This window comes from Hypoxylon trugodes, assembly GCF_022578975.1.
Source record: "Hypoxylon trugodes strain CBS 135444 unplaced genomic scaffold F4822scaffold_4, whole genome shotgun sequence".
Taxonomy (NCBI): Eukaryota; Fungi; Ascomycota; class Sordariomycetes; order Xylariales; family Hypoxylaceae; genus Hypoxylon; species Hypoxylon trugodes.
Window position 1 is genome coordinate 3837575 of NW_026250019.1, and position 17677 is coordinate 3855251.

The following is a 17677-nucleotide window of genomic DNA, read 5'->3' on the forward strand; positions in this document are numbered from 1 at the left end:
GTTGTATAGCTTCTACACGTAATAGTTATATATATATGTATCGCGCGGACCGCTCTTGGTACCTAGGTAGATACCTAATGACCTATACCCCTATTAAACAAGGGTGACCAAGTACGCATTTCCACTTACAAAACAATGCCATTATTCTGAAAGTTTTAGGTTCTCAATGGACTGTCGTTAGTATGAACAAAGTACCTAGGTTAATTATCTGTACAAAATATATTGATCTCAACATTTTCCCCTTAACTTCACATCAAAGGGTCGCGATCGGTATAAGGGTATTGTAGTATAGAAGAATATTATGCATCAGCCAGGTGTACTCTGATATCAGATAAGCGGTCAGGTGACGACTACCCATCTGAGTCACGTGTCATCCTCGCAAAGCAAAGGAGGGGTTTCGTTGTTTCGTCTTTTCATCTGTTAGCTCAATAAAACTCTTCGATACAAGATGTTGGCACCCATTCAAAAGGAGAATTAATACTTAATAGATATTTTTGCTCCTGAAAACCCTTGCGCCAACATGCTAGGTAATTATTGTTGGAAATCTAGACCTTGGATCCTACAATTAATCCCTGCAGCCCTGCAGCGCAGCCCCTTCAGCCGTCTGAAGGGGTTGAAACACCAACCACATGCTTTAGTATCAAAGTATGCAGGTCTGAAAGTCATGGAAGGGGGGGTATTCTACATATCACATTTGTTTACCTTACCCCGGACTCTACAAGATGTCTCTACTGGCTCGGTATTTCTAAAAATTACCCCTTTCCATGTCGATTACTTATCTCATATGACAATCCTCCGTGACTACTACACCTTGATCCGTTTCGTGTGGCACATTTGGAGTTTACTACCAACTCAAGCTTCACAACCCAAGTGAGAGGTCATATCTTCGAAAAATGTTCCCAATTTGGCGACAACTTGACCGAGGACTTCTCCTGAGGTGTCAGGAGTCGGTCCGATATCACTGGAATATAACTTAAACTATGCATCCAATTTGTTTTACAAGCTTTCATAACTTCAGCCATCGTGATACTATAGCGCTGCCATCGTAAGCCCGTGAACTTCATCGCCATGGCAAGCCAAGACCAACAAATAAACGAACGACATACTTGTTTATGCCCCGATCCACATGACAATAATCTCGCTGACGAATATCTCCATTACTCCGGCTGTTTGAGAGTTACTGAAAGAGAGCATTATCTTGATACACTACCAGCACATTCACAGCAGTACATCCTTGGGGAAATAGGTCGAACGGAGAAATTACGGGCAAAACTACATACGCACCCCGGAAGTAATAATGCACATCGACTCCGCCGCTTCATAGGAGAATATAGAAAATATAAGAAGAGAAACCCCTTTCCAACAAGGGAATCCGGTGTAGATGGGTCAACTGGATCTCAAAACCTTTCCGCAGACTCTCTTGCCCAAGCACCAGTCATATTTTTCAAGGATGGTAAATCGTGTAGCATTCCTGGACGCGATAACCATTTTCCTCGCCAAAAATTTCCAGTTGAGGAACTCCTCACCGAAAATGCAGCGACCAACCCATTAATGCAACATGACGAGGAGGCAATTCGATATTTCCATCTACCCGCAAACAATATGGGTTGGGTAGAGGAGGCTATTGCAAGATACTATAGCGGTGCTAGTCGCAGCGGAGAAGCCATCACGGAAATAATCTTGAAGCCAGAGCTATGGCGAGCACAAAGATGCTTCGACTCGAATTCTGAGGTACACGCCCGTCACATGAAAGCATTCTGTGATATCATTCCTTCTAGTACCGAAGAGACTCAGTCAAGTAATATGGTGCTATTTATGCCTTACCTCCACTGGGAGACGGATAAAGGTAGAAATCGTACCGCGGAGAAGATCGAGGAGGCCAATAAGACACAGCAAAAGAAGGAGGAGGAGGAAAATAAGAGAGCTTCGATGGAAATGGCGGATATCGTTCTAAGTCATCAACGACAAGTTCACCCATCACCTCTTACGCCGACCACCAACATCATCGCAAATGCCTCAAGCGAAGAAGCGGAAAGCAGCGACGCTGACCTACTGTCAGCAATTGATTTAAGAACTAGGAGAGGAAGGATGAAATTATTCGGTCTTATCCTGCTAACAGCAGCCGAGATCTTCGACACTATGGATTTTATCACAGAAGAATCTCTTATCACAGAATATCTTCATAAAGATCAGCAAGCACCACTACATCCACGAAGGACTCTAGACCAATTCTATTATAGTTCCTTGAGAAGTACCAAGACCAGAGATCGAGATCAGGTTGTTTATCGGGCAACTTGTCAAGCACCTCCCCATGAGGGTTGTGGGCGAAGATGCTTGATATGCCGAGCAGAGAGTCGGAAGGTACCCCGTTTAATTATGGTAGACCAATTATGGCTTTGGGTATTGGACGATAGTAAGTACATAAACAACCGAAATATGTTGTGCGCTAACAATTTCACCCCTAGACACAATAATAACGAGCTTCCCACGCCGATGGGAAACTGTCAGATTAGACACCTCAGATGTACACGAAGCCGTCCGGATCAGACTAGAAAATGTAGGGAGAAACACCATTAAGTCTGCATATGACATCGCTCTCATCGTCATCGACGAGTGCTCGCGTGTATTCTTCGATAGGGCTCTTGATAAGAGACCGAAACTGGTCGACATCTTCGCAGATGCCATCGGCTGCATTGTGAGTCTTGATATTCGCGCGCAATATGGGGGCGGGGGACTAACATTATCGAAGGCTTATAAACAGACCGCTGCTTTTGACCGTTTCCTCATCTACTCACATATTGTATCTCGAGAATTTAAGAAGGGGCGATGCCATGACGAAGCAACACAGCACATATTGCTCAATATCAAATCCGAGTGCGAACTTCTAAAAGAAGTAATGGATATAATAGACGAGCTGAAGATCATGATTCGTATCATGGAAGAGCAGCTCATGGTGATAGAAACGTTCATTAAACAATTTGAACAGCTATCGTCGTCGGAGACCTCCTTGACAGCATCCTCGAGAAAGTCCACGCTCATTTGCGCGAAACGCTTGCAAACTTCTGTTAGAAGCAGGACCGGGGAGATGAAAACCCTTTTCGAATTAGCAAGGAAGAGTGCCGACGCTCTCAAAGATCTATTGGCTCTTAAACAGCAACAAGCTAGCGTCATAGAAGCTCGGGAAGCAGTCAGAAACGGCGAAGAGGTTTATAAGCAAGGGCAGTCTATCATGCTATTTACAGTCATAACCATCATATTCGTTAGTGTAACCCCACCAAGACGCGCCAGACAGTGAGACTAATAGCCTGTGCTTATAGCTTCCCTTGTCATTCATGTCCTCTCTATTCGGAATGAACGTTGTTCAACTAAATAGTGGGACTCTGACCTTCACCGAGGAGTTCAGATACATGTGTAAGTCTGAACTCATTAATTTCTCCGGTTCTAAGTCAACTAATGGAGTTATCTAAAGTCCCCATCGGCGCCGGAGTTATAGTTATATCATTCTTCCTCGCATTCAACTACGGTACATTTACGAATGCAATCACAAGACTCCTTAGGTCCGCTTTTTCCTTTGCCTACAATATCGGATTTACCTGGCTTGCAGTACGCACCGGGTGGTATATGATGGAGAGTAAGATCACAAGAAAAACCAACTCGCTTCGGAATAGGGAAGTGGGCATTACGAGCGGCATGAAAGCGGAAGCATTGCGTAACGAGAAGAATATCCGTCAGATGCGTGCTAGTCACGAATTGATCAAACATATGGGTAAAGAACCTAGCATAAGCCGGAGATCGACGTTCAGTAGCCTAGAGCACAACAGCCTCATGAGAGGAAGGTCTCCCTCGAGCGAAGACCTAGAGCAGGGATTTAAGTAGTAGGTTAAGGGTTTTCCAAAGATTCGGATGAGTTGTATGTAAAATACTAAGAGCATATGAAGAGTTTAGAGCGTGAATGTCAACATTTTGTGTACATTAGTTAGCGCACTGTATAATTAACTAAATAGGTGCTACCAGTACGAATTCATGCCCTGAATATGTACCTAGAGTTAACCGGCATGACAGTGCTAAAGACAGTGCTTTACTCACTGTGAGGGGTGGCTAAAACCGAATCTTTACTACACCCATAACATATAACATATAACATGCAACATGCTCAACATAACCTCCCAGAACGATATCTAAATCTCATACCTAAAGTCGGGATTCTCTTTATCTGTCAAGTCATCGAATGCGTGGGCATGCTCAATCTTTTCATCATCCTGGGAGCTAGTTTCCTGCTCGCCTGAGGTGTTAGAGCGACGCTTAGCGGCGTTCCGTCGGACGAGCAACACTCGAAGGAGGACCAAGGATATATTGAATAGCACATAAAGGCAGAAATGGGCGGTAAATCCTTTCTGGTATCGAGGAGCATCTGAATCTTGAAAAATTTGAGGCGCCGCCATATTTCCTGCTGCCCAACTTATGAAGGTCATTGCCAGGGTGGTAGACTTTTTCGTTTGACCTGCAACGTTTCGGGATATTAAGGAAAATATCAGGTTGCCCTCAGCTAGGTAGAATTGTGTGCAGTAGAAGGCGATTAGAAGGCCGACTTTGTTTGAGGGATTCGGAGGAATGGAGTATATGACGGCGGTACCGATAATAGCCGGTCTACATTGGTTAGTAAGTTTTCGGGATTCGACGGACGTAACAATTCACTTACATTGTCCAAATCTATAAATTGTTAGTTAAGGTACGAATTATGTGAATGGGGGATACTAACATGCATGATAATAGCTGTCTGCCTCGTCCAAGTGGCCATCCAGGCGCCACCAATCATGACTATGATAGTGACGCCGCCCTGTGCAATATTGAGCAATTGCGTTTGGAGGTAGGAAAACCCGAACGCAGATATGATGAGGTTGGAGAAAACTCCGAGACCGCCGATGACGAGAGTCGAGGTTACTTGAAGCATCACATAGCACCAGATGACTGGATCTTTGATGGTCTCGAGCATTTGGTATCGCTTGTAGGTTTTGTTCTGGATACCCGTCTCGTTGGCACGTACACGTTCGACCATCATCCGTTTCTGGTCCTCGTTGAAACATTTCGCTTTCATGGGACTATCTGGGAGCCACCAGCCGATGAAGACGGCCCAGACGCAAGTAGCGCAGCCAAGGACGAGAAAGAGCAATTGCCATGACTTGATGGAGTGGCCTTCGAAATGACTTGCGCCGTAGGCGATTAATCCTCCAACCTGAATCCAGTCAGTTTCGATTAAACCCAAATGTGATGGGAACTTGTGTATTCGCACCATTAGTTGAACGCCAGTCATACAGTACCAGAGAGATGTGAGGACAGCTTGTTCGCGTTTAGTATACTATCGGGCCGCTTAGTTACAAGTATAATCGCCGGTCATATGATTATTTCTTACCCACATAGAGGTCCTGTCATTCCAGTTAGTCCTAATTCTATCCAGGCCAAGACGGAATCTCGCTTACATTATGATAAAAGCAGGCTGCACGCATGACTCAAATATACCGAGAAGAAAGCGAACCGCCATTAAGGCACCGAAGTTTTGGGCTGCGGCTGAACAGGCGATAACGACACCCCAGAGGAACACATTGGCGGAAAGATATTTGGCGACGGGAAGTCGCTGAAGCAGTAGGTTAGTCGGATATTCGCCAACGAGGACACCCATATACAGGATCGTGCCTAGCCAACTAAAGACAACAAACAAGGCAAAGTCAACTAATGCGATCGGTGCAGACATACAACTTTCTGGTCTCACCTGTAATCTTGGCCTTGTAGGTTGGCATCTTTTTTAATGTTCATGACAGACGCGAAACCCAGCGTGCCTTTGTCTAAGGATTGACAAAAGTAGGTTCCCAGCATGGAAGCCAGGATACGTTTATTAACTGTCCAGAATAGCTTCTTGTTGGTTTCCTCATCGATGTGCGTGGCCGTTTCGCCGGCGTAGGCTGCGATCTTCAAATTGTGAGCCTGGAAAATACGTGGGTCAATATCAAGGGGGGTAGGGGTCTAACCTCGTTGTCTCTATCGATGTGATTAAGCTCATGGCTCTCGTCTACCGGGGCGATAGAGTTGTCATCGTGCTTCGTTTCCTGCTTAGACATCTTGTCTTGACTATTGCTGCAAGTCGCCGTCGTATGACACCATGTGCAAGTTCAACTCTGGATTATCGTCAGTCAAGGAGTGACCAGCGACAGTCAATTATGTATTCGCTCATCCAAGCAGAGGCTCTTAATTCCGGGGAAATCTAATGCGGAGAACAAGCTAGCAGAGCTGGGGAAAGATGGGGAATTCCACATGTCGCGGCGATGAGCTGCAACGATTATCTTCTGTGTTGGTAGTAGAAAATCGACAGACATGTTGGCGGGCGAAGTTCCGGAAGATCGTCCGACCTCCGTACAACGTTGGATGCCGTCGAATACCCCGGTAAAACGCGTTTACATAGTAAGTAATAGGTAATGGTCTAGACCTAGAACGTCTTTTCTAGTGATGACTATTTAGGGCAATTAAAAAGAGCTTCTCTCATAACTAGTCTAGTTAGTCTTCTTGATAACTTCATATGACACTTTCTCTCCTTTAGAGGTTGCCTTTGGTTGGTCTTTTAAGGCATGTCTAGGTTCATATATACATACCCGTACATATAATTTGGAAGCATCTCCAGATCCGAATGATCCCACAGGCCTCGGGTGTGACCCCATGGGGTTATCGGGAACGGGTTAATGGATTTTCGTCATCCGAAATCCGCATAAGCATGATGTCTCAATGTGAACTCATATAAAAGTGTCTACGGAGTATTAAGACGCACAAATAGAGTAGATAGATTCATCGTTGGAAGAAAAAGGATGGATGGGGGCACACCATCACCCATAGAGGCGCATTAAATGACGCGCACGAGTCATTACCGATAGGGAGAACGATCTACTAGGTACATTATGTATCGGTAAGTACCTTGGTATCTGCATATAATTTCAGCTGAGCCCAGGTACTCCCTAACTCCCTGTACCTAGCTACATAATGTACCCGGTCATGCCACTACACCGCCCAAAAAGGGAGGGATTCAATACTTCAATATTTAGAGGAATGATTGACTGCTAATATCCAGGATACACCATTAATACACGTATTTGTTAATGTATGATTAATACTAATATATGATATTTTAGTTGTAGGAAACACATAAAAGAAGCTTGAAATTTATTCCTTCGGCACATTAGGATGATTATCCCGGTCAAGGGTCTATAGATCGACGTTCCTACTTGTAGATATATATGTACCTATGAAATACATACGTCTTCCCCCCATTAAAGTACCTTCCATGGAGAAAACGAGGCGTGTCTAAGAGGACCCGCCAATCATCTAAGCTTACCTTGTCCACCTTCAGGGCTATCTTACTGTATCTCTCGGTACACTTCAGTACCTAGACTGGAATTGTTAAGAGACACGCGAACTTCATTTTTTTCATCAATGTCCCCGAGTTGCGGCTCGTGGTTCATTCACCAATAACCTCAATTAAATTCCAATGATGAATAAGTAATAATGCGACATTTATCGCTAGGTGCGATATTATTATTCGCTAGATATACGACGAGAATTTCCGAGGATATAGCAGACAGAGATGGATGATGAAGACGCAAGTCTTTCCGCGGATGGCGATGTCCAGCAGCGATCTAAGAAGAGACGTATCTCACGCGACGAAGATGTCGAAGGTCCTGCGTAGGTCATTCTATTATATCCAGCACGGCTAATACCTATAAATGTGAGAATGAATTCTAATTGACTATTAAGTTGTCAATCGTGCCGGAAGAAAAAGGCCAAGTGCTCACGACAACAGCCATGCTCTGTCTGTGTGAAATATCGTATGATTCCCCCATGAACATATCGAGCACGGATCTTATTTATTGACATATCTAAAATATAGGAACTCAATGTGTTTACGACGAAACTCGTTCCAAGCCCGGAATGAAAACCGGTGCCATTGAGAATCTAAGTCAGAGGGTTGGTGAGTTGGTATCTCAATTTTTTCATCACTGTTCCCCCCTCAGTTATACGCCACTTGTTTCATCTTCCCATTTGGGCTAATACCTCGTATCCAGCCAGCCTCGAGCAAATGTTCCTTGGACAGAGCATGCTATGGCAACAACTTTGGACTGGCCTAACGAGCAATGATAATGGGCACACAGGCCCCCACACAGATGCTCTACAAGCCCCGTTATCCTCCCTGAAGGAGCACATAGGACAAGTGAAGTCAAATTTGTCGCACTTGGCCTCCACCAATTCCTCGCAACTTAACAACGTCCCGGAGCGGCCTAAATCAAACCAATGGAATTCCAAATCGGCTATAAAAGATGTAACAGATCATGATCTTGTCAGATCTAGTGAATATGATGAAGATTTACCGCCCAGAGATTTGATTGATGCTCTAGTTGAGATTTATTTTGCAAAAATCCATCCATGGATACCCATGCTCCACGTCCGGGGTTTTCGCCAACGGATGGCCAATGACCGAGAGCGCCCACGATTAACAACCATATTCCACGCCATAGTTTCGCTCTGCGCTAGGTTTTCGCCCGATTCACGACTTGGGAACGCCGATGAGAAAGCTCGAAATGCTAAAAGAAGCAAGCAAGTGGTCTTGCTTCGGAGTATGGAATCCTTCTCAGTAGGGAATTTACAGGCTTTGATCATATGTGCCTTCGATACTCTAGGGAGTGGTCGAGGACCCTCAGCTTGGTCTATCGTTGGCTCCATGACTCGGACTGTGGAACAACTGCGGCTCAGTGTCGAGGAAGATGATCAACCCACCGCCGCGTCCGCCGAAGTCATGATTAAAAGAATGGCATTTCTACCCCCGGCTCGTACCTGGAGCGAGAGAGAAGAACGACGTCGGGTTTTCTGGAACATATTCTTGATGGATCGGTTTTGCAGTATCGCAACTGGCTGGAACTTCTCGCTGACGAGCGCAGATGTGAGAATGCGCTTGCCTTGCGAAGGCGCTTTATGGGAAGCTGGTCAACCATTAGCCACTCCTACTCCCTATTTTGGCGTTGCCGATCAAACGAGTTCCGTCAATGGCGCACTTCCTTCGGTGGGGTTGGGAGGCGATTCTCAGGAATCAATCGGTGGATTCGCTTATTGTATTGAAGCGACCGAAAGCCTTAGTCTAGTCACATCTTTTTTCCTCCAGCAAGTTATAGACATCACCAAGATGCATGAGGTCCAGATGTGGCTGATGAAATTCAAAGAGCTAGATTTACGCCTAGTCCAGTACGTTCTTTTATATTCTATTTCTCTTCCCCCCCTCCACACCCCCTTGCTAAGTAGATGCGATCGGTTAGTTTACTAACGAATGCTATTTAATAGATGGAAGCTATATCTTCCCGAGCAATGGCGAGAAGCCTGTGTTTTAAATCAAGATGGAATCATGGATCCTAACCTAACTCTTGCACATGTTACGCATAATACCGCAGTAGTTCTGCTTCACCAAAGCATCGCATATCCTATGTCTGATTGGCATAATAGCCGAATTCGATTACCTAGTGCTTCAAGCTCCGAGACCTGCCTAGCTGCAGCTACAGAAGTTGCTATAATAACAGAGAAGTTCTTACAAGACTCTACATCTCCGACCAACCCGCAGTTCGCATTCTGCCTATTCATATGTGGCCGTATGCTACTAGCACACGCATCTTACTATGGTGTTCCGTTGTCGAAGGACTTCGACTCCCTTGTTGGAAGTCTCCTAGAGATGTCTAGTCGCTGGAACGGCCCGTGGAGTGCACACGAAACATCGAACTCTATAGAAAACTTAGCATCCAAGTTTGCGATGCGCCTTAGACACGCCCAACGACAAGGCCCTGGCGCTATTGATATTAGACAGCCTGCATATTCAGATGACAACCGACTAGAACAAGAGTCCGAAGCACCGATCACAGTACCCATCCACGCGGAGCAGATATTCAACTCATATCCCAATTCTAATAACGCTCCTACCGCCATGTTCAACGGAGGTTTTCGGACAGACAACGTTGGAGCAAATAATGAGGCCTCCCCCGATAGCATCTCACTGGCGTTTCCTCCTCTACCACTTGCATTCCAACCAGATCGTTCAAACAAGACCCATACATCAGCGCCCCCAATAAGCTTAGCATCCTTACAGACTCCGGGGCCTATGCTACGAGACAGTAATCCAAATCACACCGGAAATATGGATTTTGGAAATTCCGACGTACTTGATTTCGAAGATCTCAACACATATTTGCAACAACCATTCTTACCCACGCAGAGAATAAGCATGTTTTCAGAACCCATGAATGGCCACAGGCCAACTTAACATTTCGACCGGGGAGAAAAGATAAGAATAAAATACCTGAGTGCCGAGTAGATTTTTCTCAAATCTATTCCGCCGAAGGGGGCCATTCAATGAGCAAAACACGAGGCCAGTCCGTCAAACCCTTGAAGAAAAACTACATATTTCAAAACGTCATCTTCGCTACCCATTCTAGACTTCTAACCTCTAACAAGGCCCTCGCCAATGCCCATCTCAAGTAGCTTATTTCCCACGAGCAGAAAAAAGTAATCCGCATATACTAGCCCGTGGTTCGCCCATCTGCGCGGGGCAAATTCATAGTTGTTGATCGTAGCACCATTCAGTATTGTTTCGGCGCCACTGCCCATATCAATTGTCTCCTTCTGGTTGCCCAGCCCCCTCCCATCAGGCGTCTCAATAAAATCATCATGCGAAACATATTCAGCTGGGCTGTTCACATGCGAAGTACATACGGCTCCTATAATTCGGAGAGCATGTTGCAAGTATGTGCTCGGTCGCCCAGCCGCAATCTCCGCTTCATGGATTAACAACATCCCGTAGCTGGCGATCATAGCTGCACTTGTGTCGGTAGGCTGCGGTTCATTCTTGGGTGCTTGGAAATCCCATGGCGGGATACCGCTTGGAGGCAAACGTTTGATGAAATAATCCGCGCAATTCTTGGCGGTTTCGAGAAAAGAGCCGTCTCGTGTCCACCGATAGGTTTGCGTGAATCCTGCGATCGCCCAAGCCTGTCCACGAGACCAACAAGACTCGTCCGAATAACCCTGGTTCGTGATGATCGATTTCATCGCACCAGTAGCCGGATCAAAATTGACCACATGAGCAGTCGAAAAGTCGGCTCGAACATGGTAGCGCTGGCTTAATTTGGCATGGTTTAGCGCCACTGCGTACATCTTGTCGTCTTTCAATTCCGCCGCAGCCCAGAAGAGCATATCCAAATTCATCATATTATCCTAAAAGAAAGAAAGAGTTCAATCAGTTTTAGTCCGGGTCGGGTTCATAACGAAAGAAACATCAATACTTACCACAATAACCAAGAAATTCTTATCCAGGTCCTGAAACGAGTATCTCTTAGTGACACATGTATCCCAAGATCTAATACATCCTACTACCGGACTATATCGACTCGCCAAGCTTTTCGCTGCTGTAATCACAGTATCGTACCCTCTTACATCATTCTCAAGTTCCCAGGCCGCTCGAGCCCAAGGCGCAATCATAAAACCGAGATCGTGCGTAGTTCTTATTGTTGCGTTAGGGTAGAGGCTCGCCGTCCACCATTTGCATGCGAATCTGGTCTTGGTTTGTAACTTGCTTCGCTTCGCGTAATAACGGCGGAACTTACTGCAATTGAAGTTCGTGTGGCACATGATCCGTAGGTGAAAGACCTATACGCCGAAGATTGTGCGCATACTTGCGTTGTCGCTCGAGGAGTAGGTAAAGACACCCTGGGAAGAACCCAGAAGTCCAAAAGTCCAACTCGCGATAAACATATCCTATATCCCCAGGTTTGGTGTATTCCGGGAACAATATCGGCGGGGTTGGCTACATCAAAATCAGCTGTCTATTCAAATATGTCTCATTGTCGGCTTACTCTCGAAAATGCTCTCTGGGCGACACCCCAAATCTTCGCGATCACATTTACCGAATATAATCTCTCGAAATGTGCGCCTGCGATGCCTTCGAAATTTGTTGTCGTATTTAAGCCATGGTAATTATGAATCTGTTCCAAGTCGTCTCGTGTGCTACGATTACGTTTCTGTTACACCATCTCATTAGCTGTAGCCTCTATCAAATATCTCTAGTACTAACCAAGGGTCTATCATCACGAGCGGTGTCCATCTCTTCTCGCATCTTTTCAGCACTCGATACTTCCGTTGTATTCTTCCTCTCGTGTTTAGTAATTATGGTTGTAATCGGTTCGCGAAATAGACGGGACAGCATGAGTTTGAACGTATCCTATTGCTCAGCAAGTTGGAGCTAGTGTCTGCTACCACCCGAAGCGCTCTTCAGTTCGTTTCTCACAACTGACAAGTACCGTCCGAGGTCTACGACCAATCCTTTAGGATGCAAGAAACAAAATACACTAAGAAAAACCGGCAGCTAATAATGCGGAAATTCACCAACCTCGTATCCATCGTGAGTTTAGATCAAATTATGGCTCAATGTCTTTACGGAGTGATATCCCGGCAATTAGCCCGTTCCTCCGGCCCATAAATTAGATATTGTATCGCCAATTTCTTGTGTTGTAGTGGGTCTGGGGAAATGCTGCGGAGAACCTCGTGGGGTGCGGTGCTAATAGAATAGGGGAATCGGGTCATCATTGTACATTCGGCTCTATTAAGGCCGTGGTTGTCCGTGTATACCAGCCGAAGTTGTTATCTTAATGAGGCCGCCCTTCGCGATAACTACAGCGGATCTAGCTAGGGACAAGCAAGACCGACTACCTCGCTTAGGTCATAGTATGGCTTCTTATCTTATTGCTCTTTTCCTCCTTCTCTTCTCACATGGTGTGGCCGCTACAGGCGGCCTCAATGGGCTGCCTGTATTGAATGGGATCATCCCTTCGGTCTCCTCATTCCCGGGGATGAAGACCAGAATTGGTCAATTTGTTCATCCCGGACTTTGGCACACACACGATGATCTGGAACGTATGAGGCTTGGTGTCGAAGGAGGCGAAGAACCCTACGCGTCAGCATTTCGCAACTTCAGTGCCGATACATACTCGGCGGCTAATGTAAGGCTTCCGCTCGCTCGTATCGAATAATCGTGTCCCTTAGTCTAACTCATGCAAGTATATAATCCAAGGGCCCAAGCAGGTCATATGTCGGGGGTCTTGCAGTAACTATACCAGTTTCTCTAATGATGCCCGTGCTGCATGGCAGAATTCCATCATGTGGTACATAACCAGGCGCCAAGACCACTGGAATAGAGCCACTACGATCCTGGATGCTTGGGGTTCAAACTTGACGGACATCATCGGCACCGATACATCTCTCCTCGTAGCCCTAGATGGTGATTTGTTTGTGAATGCGGCGGAGATCATGAGGTGGGAAGGGGGATGGGTGGAACAGGGGGCGAAAGCTTCAGGGACCTCGGGATTCGCCAATCAGCTTTATTGGTTGTTTGCAAGACAGTCGATCATAATAGGTCAAGCAAACTATGGCCTAGCGAGCATTAAGGCCTTACTTTCATTCGCAGTATACCTTGACGATGTAGCAATGGTAAGTGAAACACCAACCTCTCTCCTCTTATCTGGCTAACGATTCTACCAAGTATAACTATGCCCTCAATGCGTACCAGAACGATCTCTGTGCTGGTGTGCTCGGAAATTGGCATACGGAAACCGGGCAAGGTGCGGAAACTGGAAGAGATCAAGGTCATGCTCAAACAGGACTTGGTTGGGCTGCCGAGGCCGCCCGAGTCGTCCAGTCTCAGGGTTACGATGTTTATTCCCTCCACGACAACCTAATTCTGAAAGGTGCTGAGTATACAGCTAAGTACAACTTGGGATACGATGTACCATACGACCCAAAATTCTATCGGTGTGAGGCAATTTTAGTTAATGGCCCTTGGGACGCGCCTTCGAACATAAGCCGGGGTGCTGCCAGTGGACCGCATGTGTGGGATGTAAGGCGCTCTAATCCCCCGACGCTATACGGGCGGTAATGCTAACATTATAGATCTTCTATTACCAATATGTCGTCAAGAGGGGCATTGATGCACCTTACATTACGGAAGCAAAATCTGCCCATGACGCAGCCGGCGGAGAACAGACCGGTGAGTTTCGACATCAAGAATGGTGTCTTTAGTTCTAACAGACCTGTAGGAAATGGAAAGCTTTCAACAGACCATCCAATGTGGGGAGACCTCATATGGTCATATCCAAGTAAGGGGGATTTCTTCAACGACACCGGTCGTACAATCTGGGGAGGGGGTAAGATAGGAGCGAATGGTACCGGGAATCATAACTCATAGTACTAATAATCTGGGTATTAATATAAAAGAATCCCCGTTTGCGATACTTTCTGCTCAACGGGAACTTGATTTGGACCTTCAACCATCTAGACTGCGTGATCTCGTTAACCATATATTCCATGTCGTCTCAGTTCACTGGCTAAGTATGTTAAGGGTACTTTTCATGATGCAAGCCATCTTTCCCTCGCCGTTGATCTTACCTAGTATATACTCCTACAATTGTACCTAAGTACGTAGCAGTCAGCAGCAACGAGGCCCAGCGATTAAATAATCACATAGTTACTTTTAGCTACCTAGATAGAGACCATTGCATTGGGTTATAATTACTAGTTACACCATTTCACTTCCCCCTCTAACAAGACATTAGTAACAATTTGGTCTGGTGGATGGAAACATTTTGCAGTCGGATCTCGTCCGTAAAGGTCCCCAGGTTTTTCTTATCCCATATGTCCCTTATGGACACAGACTTATGTTTGCAAAATTGACGCAGTCCTGGCAACCCGTCCAATTTTATGCCAATATCCGTAGTCTTATTGCCATAGTTGAGGGCGAGGGCAACATATTGATGGCTCAATGGTCCTCCCCAGACTTGGATCGAACCTTCAGTTGATAGATCAGGGACGTAGCTAGCAGCAGCACCCAACCTGTCTTGGGATATAGCGATTACCTCCTTATTTTGCAAGATATTTAATGAAGATGCTGAGATATTCGTGATGTCAGCACCAATGATCAATGGCGACTTGAGAGCAGCCCAGAAAGAAAAGTGCGTCTGCTCTTCAAACTCGGTCATGGAATTGGTCCCTATTTCAAGCATATCCATATCAGCTGTTCAAAGGTCAGTTGGTTCTTGTCTATATAATGATATAGAAGCGCTACTGGCTATGACTTACCCCATGATCCAGGCGATTGGAAGGCAGAGATCTCTCTCATCTTGCGAATCATAGTCAGTACACTGACTCCAGCATAACCTGTATTCAGGCAATAGGCTGTCTGACACACGCCTGACTTGTCTGACGCGAATGACGCCTGAATATCTCCAGACATGCGGTAAGAATTCGCGATCTGGTCCGCCCAATACCAAGGAAACTGATGTCCCCATTGGCACAACGCATAGAAGATGTCGCGACCGGAAGTCTTTAATGCCTGGCCCATTTTTTGGAATCTCTCTTGGCTTGAGATCGTACCAGCCTGGAAACCACCACAGTTATCATACTTAAGGTAATCGATGCCCCAAGATGCGTATGTATATGCATCAAGTTCCTCGTAACCCCAACTTCCCGGGTGGAAGTCGCAGTCGTAAATGCCAGAGTCGCTGAGAAAATGAAAAATTCTTAGTCAGTTATCTAGATACATTTCTAGGTACGTGCTTTGTCTAGACGCGAAATCCACCAAAAAAAAAAAAAAAAAAACTTGAACAGGGCTTACCTGTATATCCCCAATTTCAGTCCCAAGCTGTGGACATAATCGGCGATTCCCTTGATTCCGGATGGGAACAGCGTCGCGTTAGCTTGCTGTTGCCCATTTGCTGCCCTTGTGTCGGTCTGCCAGCCAGCGTCTATCATCACATATTCATAGCCAGCATCTGCTAGACCTAGCTTAACTAATGCCGTCGCCGTATTTTTAATCGTGGATTCGTTTATGTTGGCCTTGAATGTATTCCAAGAATTCCATCCTACAGCTTGTGTAAGCGATACACGTTTTAAACTAGAATGGAATTATGGTGCATACCCATTTGAGGCTTCAATGAAGCATCCGCGACCGCGAATAGCAGCGCTTGAAGGAGTAGCAGCTTCATAATGTCGACTTTGACCGGTGTGATGTCTGGGAACGTTCCAATGGTGTCTTCAGCTGCGTGTGCTAGGAAGTCGGAGGTCCCTAGTACATATGGATGAGATTTGCGCCGCTCTCATATCACCTATCGCCAAGTCACCTCGGCCATCACCTCACCTTTCCATTAAATTATAACCTCGAGAGTAATTACACGAACATAACTCGAAGCGGCAGCGTACCCGAACCCCGGTTCATCCCCATGTCCATCCCCATGTTTCCCCCGCAACCCCGGACTTGCGGACAAAGCGCCGGGACTTTCTCCGGTTCGGCTTCCCAGCCAAATAGGTCTCGGCAGATTAATGAGGTCAGTGTCACTTTCCAAACTGTGAGCAATTAATAATCGCAAATGGTTTATCTTAATGAAATCGTCCGGTAATCGGGTCCGTGTTTTGGTGAGTGTCCCTCAAAGCGACAAGGTTAGATCTTCGTAACTAACAGGCAAATAGAACAACACGATGTTCGGCTTCAAGTCCTTTATTCTGTTATTGTTCAGTTATCTGGTACTGGCCAACGACAGCGCCAGGCTTCCTCTATCATATAGGGCCTCCCCTGAAGGCTTATACGGGCCGCCGAAGCCTGCTGGTTCCGTCTCTTTGCTCGACTATGTCAATTCGAGGACCGACCTTAGCGTCTTAGCCAAAGTTCTTCGAGATAGCTCAGGTAGGTTGGCCACGCCGTCATGAATGACTAGAAGATGTGCACGTAAGTGTTAACTCCTTGGCAGGTTTTACACAGGCATTCGATACCGTGCCCACTTGGAATTTTACCTTTTTTGCGCCCTCGGACACGGCATTCAACCACACTGGGGAGTATTTCAATACTTACGCGGAAACGCCAAAAGGAAAGTGGTGGCTCGGGAATCTAGTACAACATCACTATATTCCCAACTCAAAACTAAGTGTCTCCTCATTCTCGACCAACTACACTCGATTTCAGACGGGCACATTCCTTTATGTCGGCGCGCAGGTTACCGATGGGAACCTTGTTCTCAATCGGGCATTAAATGTAGTCGAAGCGGATATCTCGGTGACCAATGTAAGAGCGCGACGATATTGTTTCAATGACTAAGATAATTGCATCAAGCTGACCAAGTATCTTAGGGCCTGGTACATATTATTGATCGGATTCTCGACCCGTCGACCATGGTATTTGAGGGAGATATAGAAAAGACAAAGCAGAGCTTCATTGCGGGAAGTTGTTCGAATCCAGACTTGCCTTACTGTTAAGTATTGAAGCCATATTCTCTTATAGAATATGGGGTAGAATTTGGGGCGAGGGATGGAAGTCTGAAATTGAAGAAGCTGCAGATGAATATCTACCTAGGTACCTACCTAGTAGTTAAAATAATATTCAATATACCTAGGAAGGAACACTTACACAGCTAAAGCTACCTAAACGTATAAGTCTCTCATCCGTCTATTACCCTCTTAGCCTTTTCCTAGCCGTGTCAACATCAAACATATCCGCCCTACGATACCTTCCTACCGCTCTTGCTACCTAACCTAGTTCCTATTACAACATAAGAAAGTATGCGCGTTT

The 17677-nt window shown here is 45.9% G+C and overlaps 7 protein-coding genes across 7 annotated transcripts; 4 read left to right on the forward strand and 3 right to left on the reverse strand.

The window, feature by feature from the left end:
* The first annotated feature begins 431 nt into the window (after window positions 1-431).
* On the forward strand, window positions 432-3964 carry F4822DRAFT_401845 (uncharacterized protein). The gene is made up of 5 exons (XM_051457976.1): window positions 432-2413; window positions 2466-2695; window positions 2750-3259; window positions 3318-3411; window positions 3470-3964. The coding sequence occupies exons 1-5, from the start codon at window positions 1069-1071 to the stop codon at window positions 3874-3876; spliced, it is 2586 nt and encodes an 861-aa protein (XP_051316182.1). The 5' UTR covers window positions 432-1068; the 3' UTR covers window positions 3877-3964.
* F4822DRAFT_401849 (putative MFS transporter) lies at window positions 3965-6836 on the reverse strand. Its single transcript, XM_051457977.1, has 9 exons — window positions 6642-6836; window positions 6024-6537; window positions 5768-5964; window positions 5478-5699; window positions 5411-5423; window positions 5291-5356; window positions 4760-5233; window positions 4700-4710; window positions 3965-4647 (listed from the first exon to the last, which is right to left on the reverse strand). The coding sequence occupies exons 2-9, from the start codon at window positions 6111-6113 to the stop codon at window positions 4179-4181; spliced, it is 1542 nt and encodes a 513-aa protein (XP_051316183.1). The 5' UTR covers window positions 6114-6537; window positions 6642-6836; the 3' UTR covers window positions 3965-4178.
* Window positions 6837-7402: 566 nt separating this feature from the next.
* On the forward strand, window positions 7403-10424 carry F4822DRAFT_235440 (fungal-specific transcription factor domain-containing protein). The gene is made up of 5 exons (XM_051454209.1): window positions 7403-7722; window positions 7795-7865; window positions 7928-8008; window positions 8103-9273; window positions 9370-10424. The coding sequence occupies exons 1-5, from the start codon at window positions 7625-7627 to the stop codon at window positions 10334-10336; spliced, it is 2388 nt and encodes a 795-aa protein (XP_051316184.1). The 5' UTR covers window positions 7403-7624; the 3' UTR covers window positions 10337-10424.
* Window positions 10425-10512: 88 nt separating this feature from the next.
* F4822DRAFT_428749 (glycoside hydrolase family 88 protein) lies at window positions 10513-12184 on the reverse strand (the record flags this gene model as incomplete). The annotated part of the gene is made up of 5 exons (XM_051460964.1): window positions 10513-11286; window positions 11359-11572; window positions 11676-11875; window positions 11925-12089; window positions 12143-12184. 5 exons carry the CDS (start codon window positions 12182-12184, stop codon window positions 10513-10515), a joined length of 1395 nt encoding a protein of 464 aa, XP_051316185.1.
* A 331-nt stretch (window positions 12185-12515) lies between these two features.
* On the forward strand, window positions 12516-14354 carry F4822DRAFT_235484 (chondroitin AC/alginate lyase). The gene is made up of 5 exons (XM_051454210.1): window positions 12516-13067; window positions 13126-13554; window positions 13607-13960; window positions 14014-14110; window positions 14160-14354. Exons 1-5 carry the CDS (start codon window positions 12717-12719, stop codon window positions 14306-14308), a joined length of 1380 nt encoding a protein of 459 aa, XP_051316186.1. The 5' UTR covers window positions 12516-12716; the 3' UTR covers window positions 14309-14354.
* A 217-nt stretch (window positions 14355-14571) lies between these two features.
* F4822DRAFT_235517 (glycoside hydrolase family 27 protein) lies at window positions 14572-16348 on the reverse strand. The gene is made up of 4 exons (XM_051454211.1): window positions 16037-16348; window positions 15734-15980; window positions 15199-15620; window positions 14572-15133 (listed from the first exon to the last, which is right to left on the reverse strand). The coding sequence occupies exons 1-4, from the start codon at window positions 16101-16103 to the stop codon at window positions 14661-14663; spliced, it is 1209 nt and encodes a 402-aa protein (XP_051316187.1). The 5' UTR covers window positions 16104-16348; the 3' UTR covers window positions 14572-14660.
* Window position 16349: 1 nt separating this feature from the next.
* Window positions 16350-17516, forward strand: F4822DRAFT_235522 (FAS1 domain-containing protein). The gene is made up of 3 exons (XM_051454212.1): window positions 16350-16798; window positions 16863-17173; window positions 17239-17516. Exons 1-3 carry the CDS (start codon window positions 16594-16596, stop codon window positions 17362-17364), a joined length of 642 nt encoding a protein of 213 aa, XP_051316188.1. The 5' UTR covers window positions 16350-16593; the 3' UTR covers window positions 17365-17516.
* The last annotated feature ends 161 nt before the right edge of the window (window positions 17517-17677 follow it).

Excerpts from the sequence above, each read along its gene's own strand:
- F4822DRAFT_235484 (XM_051454210.1), top strand. The coding sequence starts at position 12,717 with ATGAGGCCGCCCTTCGCGATAACTACAGCGGATCTAGCTAGGGACAAG. Across the intron at positions 13,555-13,606 it reads ACCTTGACGATGTAGCAATG|TATAACTATGCCCTCAATGC; the intron begins GTAAGTGAAACA and ends GATTCTACCAAG. Across the intron at positions 14,111-14,159 it reads AGCCGGCGGAGAACAGACCG|GAAATGGAAAGCTTTCAACA; the intron begins GTGAGTTTCGAC and ends ACAGACCTGTAG.
- F4822DRAFT_401849 (XM_051457977.1), bottom strand. The coding sequence starts at position 6,113 with ATGTCTAAGCAGGAAACGAAGCACGATGACAACTCTATCGCCCCGGTA. Across the intron at positions 5,700-5,767 it reads CTACAAGGCCAAGATTACAG|TTGGCTAGGCACGATCCTGT; the intron begins GTGAGACCAGAA and ends TGTTGTCTTTAG. Across the intron at positions 5,234-5,290 it reads TGACTGGCGTTCAACTAATG|GTTGGAGGATTAATCGCCTA; the intron begins GTGCGAATACAC and ends GACTGGATTCAG.
- F4822DRAFT_235522 (XM_051454212.1), top strand. The coding sequence starts at position 16,594 with ATGTTCGGCTTCAAGTCCTTTATTCTGTTATTGTTCAGTTATCTGGTA. Across the intron at positions 16,799-16,862 it reads AGTTCTTCGAGATAGCTCAG|GTTTTACACAGGCATTCGAT; the intron begins GTAGGTTGGCCA and ends ACTCCTTGGCAG. Across the intron at positions 17,174-17,238 it reads CGGATATCTCGGTGACCAAT|GGCCTGGTACATATTATTGA; the intron begins GTAAGAGCGCGA and ends CAAGTATCTTAG.
- F4822DRAFT_235440 (XM_051454209.1), top strand. The coding sequence starts at position 7,625 with ATGGATGATGAAGACGCAAGTCTTTCCGCGGATGGCGATGTCCAGCAG. Across the intron at positions 7,866-7,927 it reads CTCTGTCTGTGTGAAATATC|GAACTCAATGTGTTTACGAC; the intron begins GTATGATTCCCC and ends TCTAAAATATAG. Across the intron at positions 9,274-9,369 it reads CTAGATTTACGCCTAGTCCA|ATGGAAGCTATATCTTCCCG; the intron begins GTACGTTCTTTT and ends GCTATTTAATAG.
- F4822DRAFT_235517 (XM_051454211.1), bottom strand. The coding sequence starts at position 16,103 with ATGAAGCTGCTACTCCTTCAAGCGCTGCTATTCGCGGTCGCGGATGCT. Across the intron at positions 15,981-16,036 it reads TTCATTGAAGCCTCAAATGG|GATGGAATTCTTGGAATACA; the intron begins GTATGCACCATA and ends CACAAGCTGTAG. Across the intron at positions 15,134-15,198 it reads CCAATCGCCTGGATCATGGG|CTGATATGGATATGCTTGAA; the intron begins GTAAGTCATAGC and ends ACCTTTGAACAG.
- F4822DRAFT_401845 (XM_051457976.1), top strand. The coding sequence starts at position 1,069 with ATGGCAAGCCAAGACCAACAAATAAACGAACGACATACTTGTTTATGC. Across the intron at positions 2,414-2,465 it reads GCTTTGGGTATTGGACGATA|ACACAATAATAACGAGCTTC; the intron begins GTAAGTACATAA and ends TTTCACCCCTAG. Across the intron at positions 3,260-3,317 it reads CAGTCATAACCATCATATTC|CTTCCCTTGTCATTCATGTC; the intron begins GTTAGTGTAACC and ends CTGTGCTTATAG.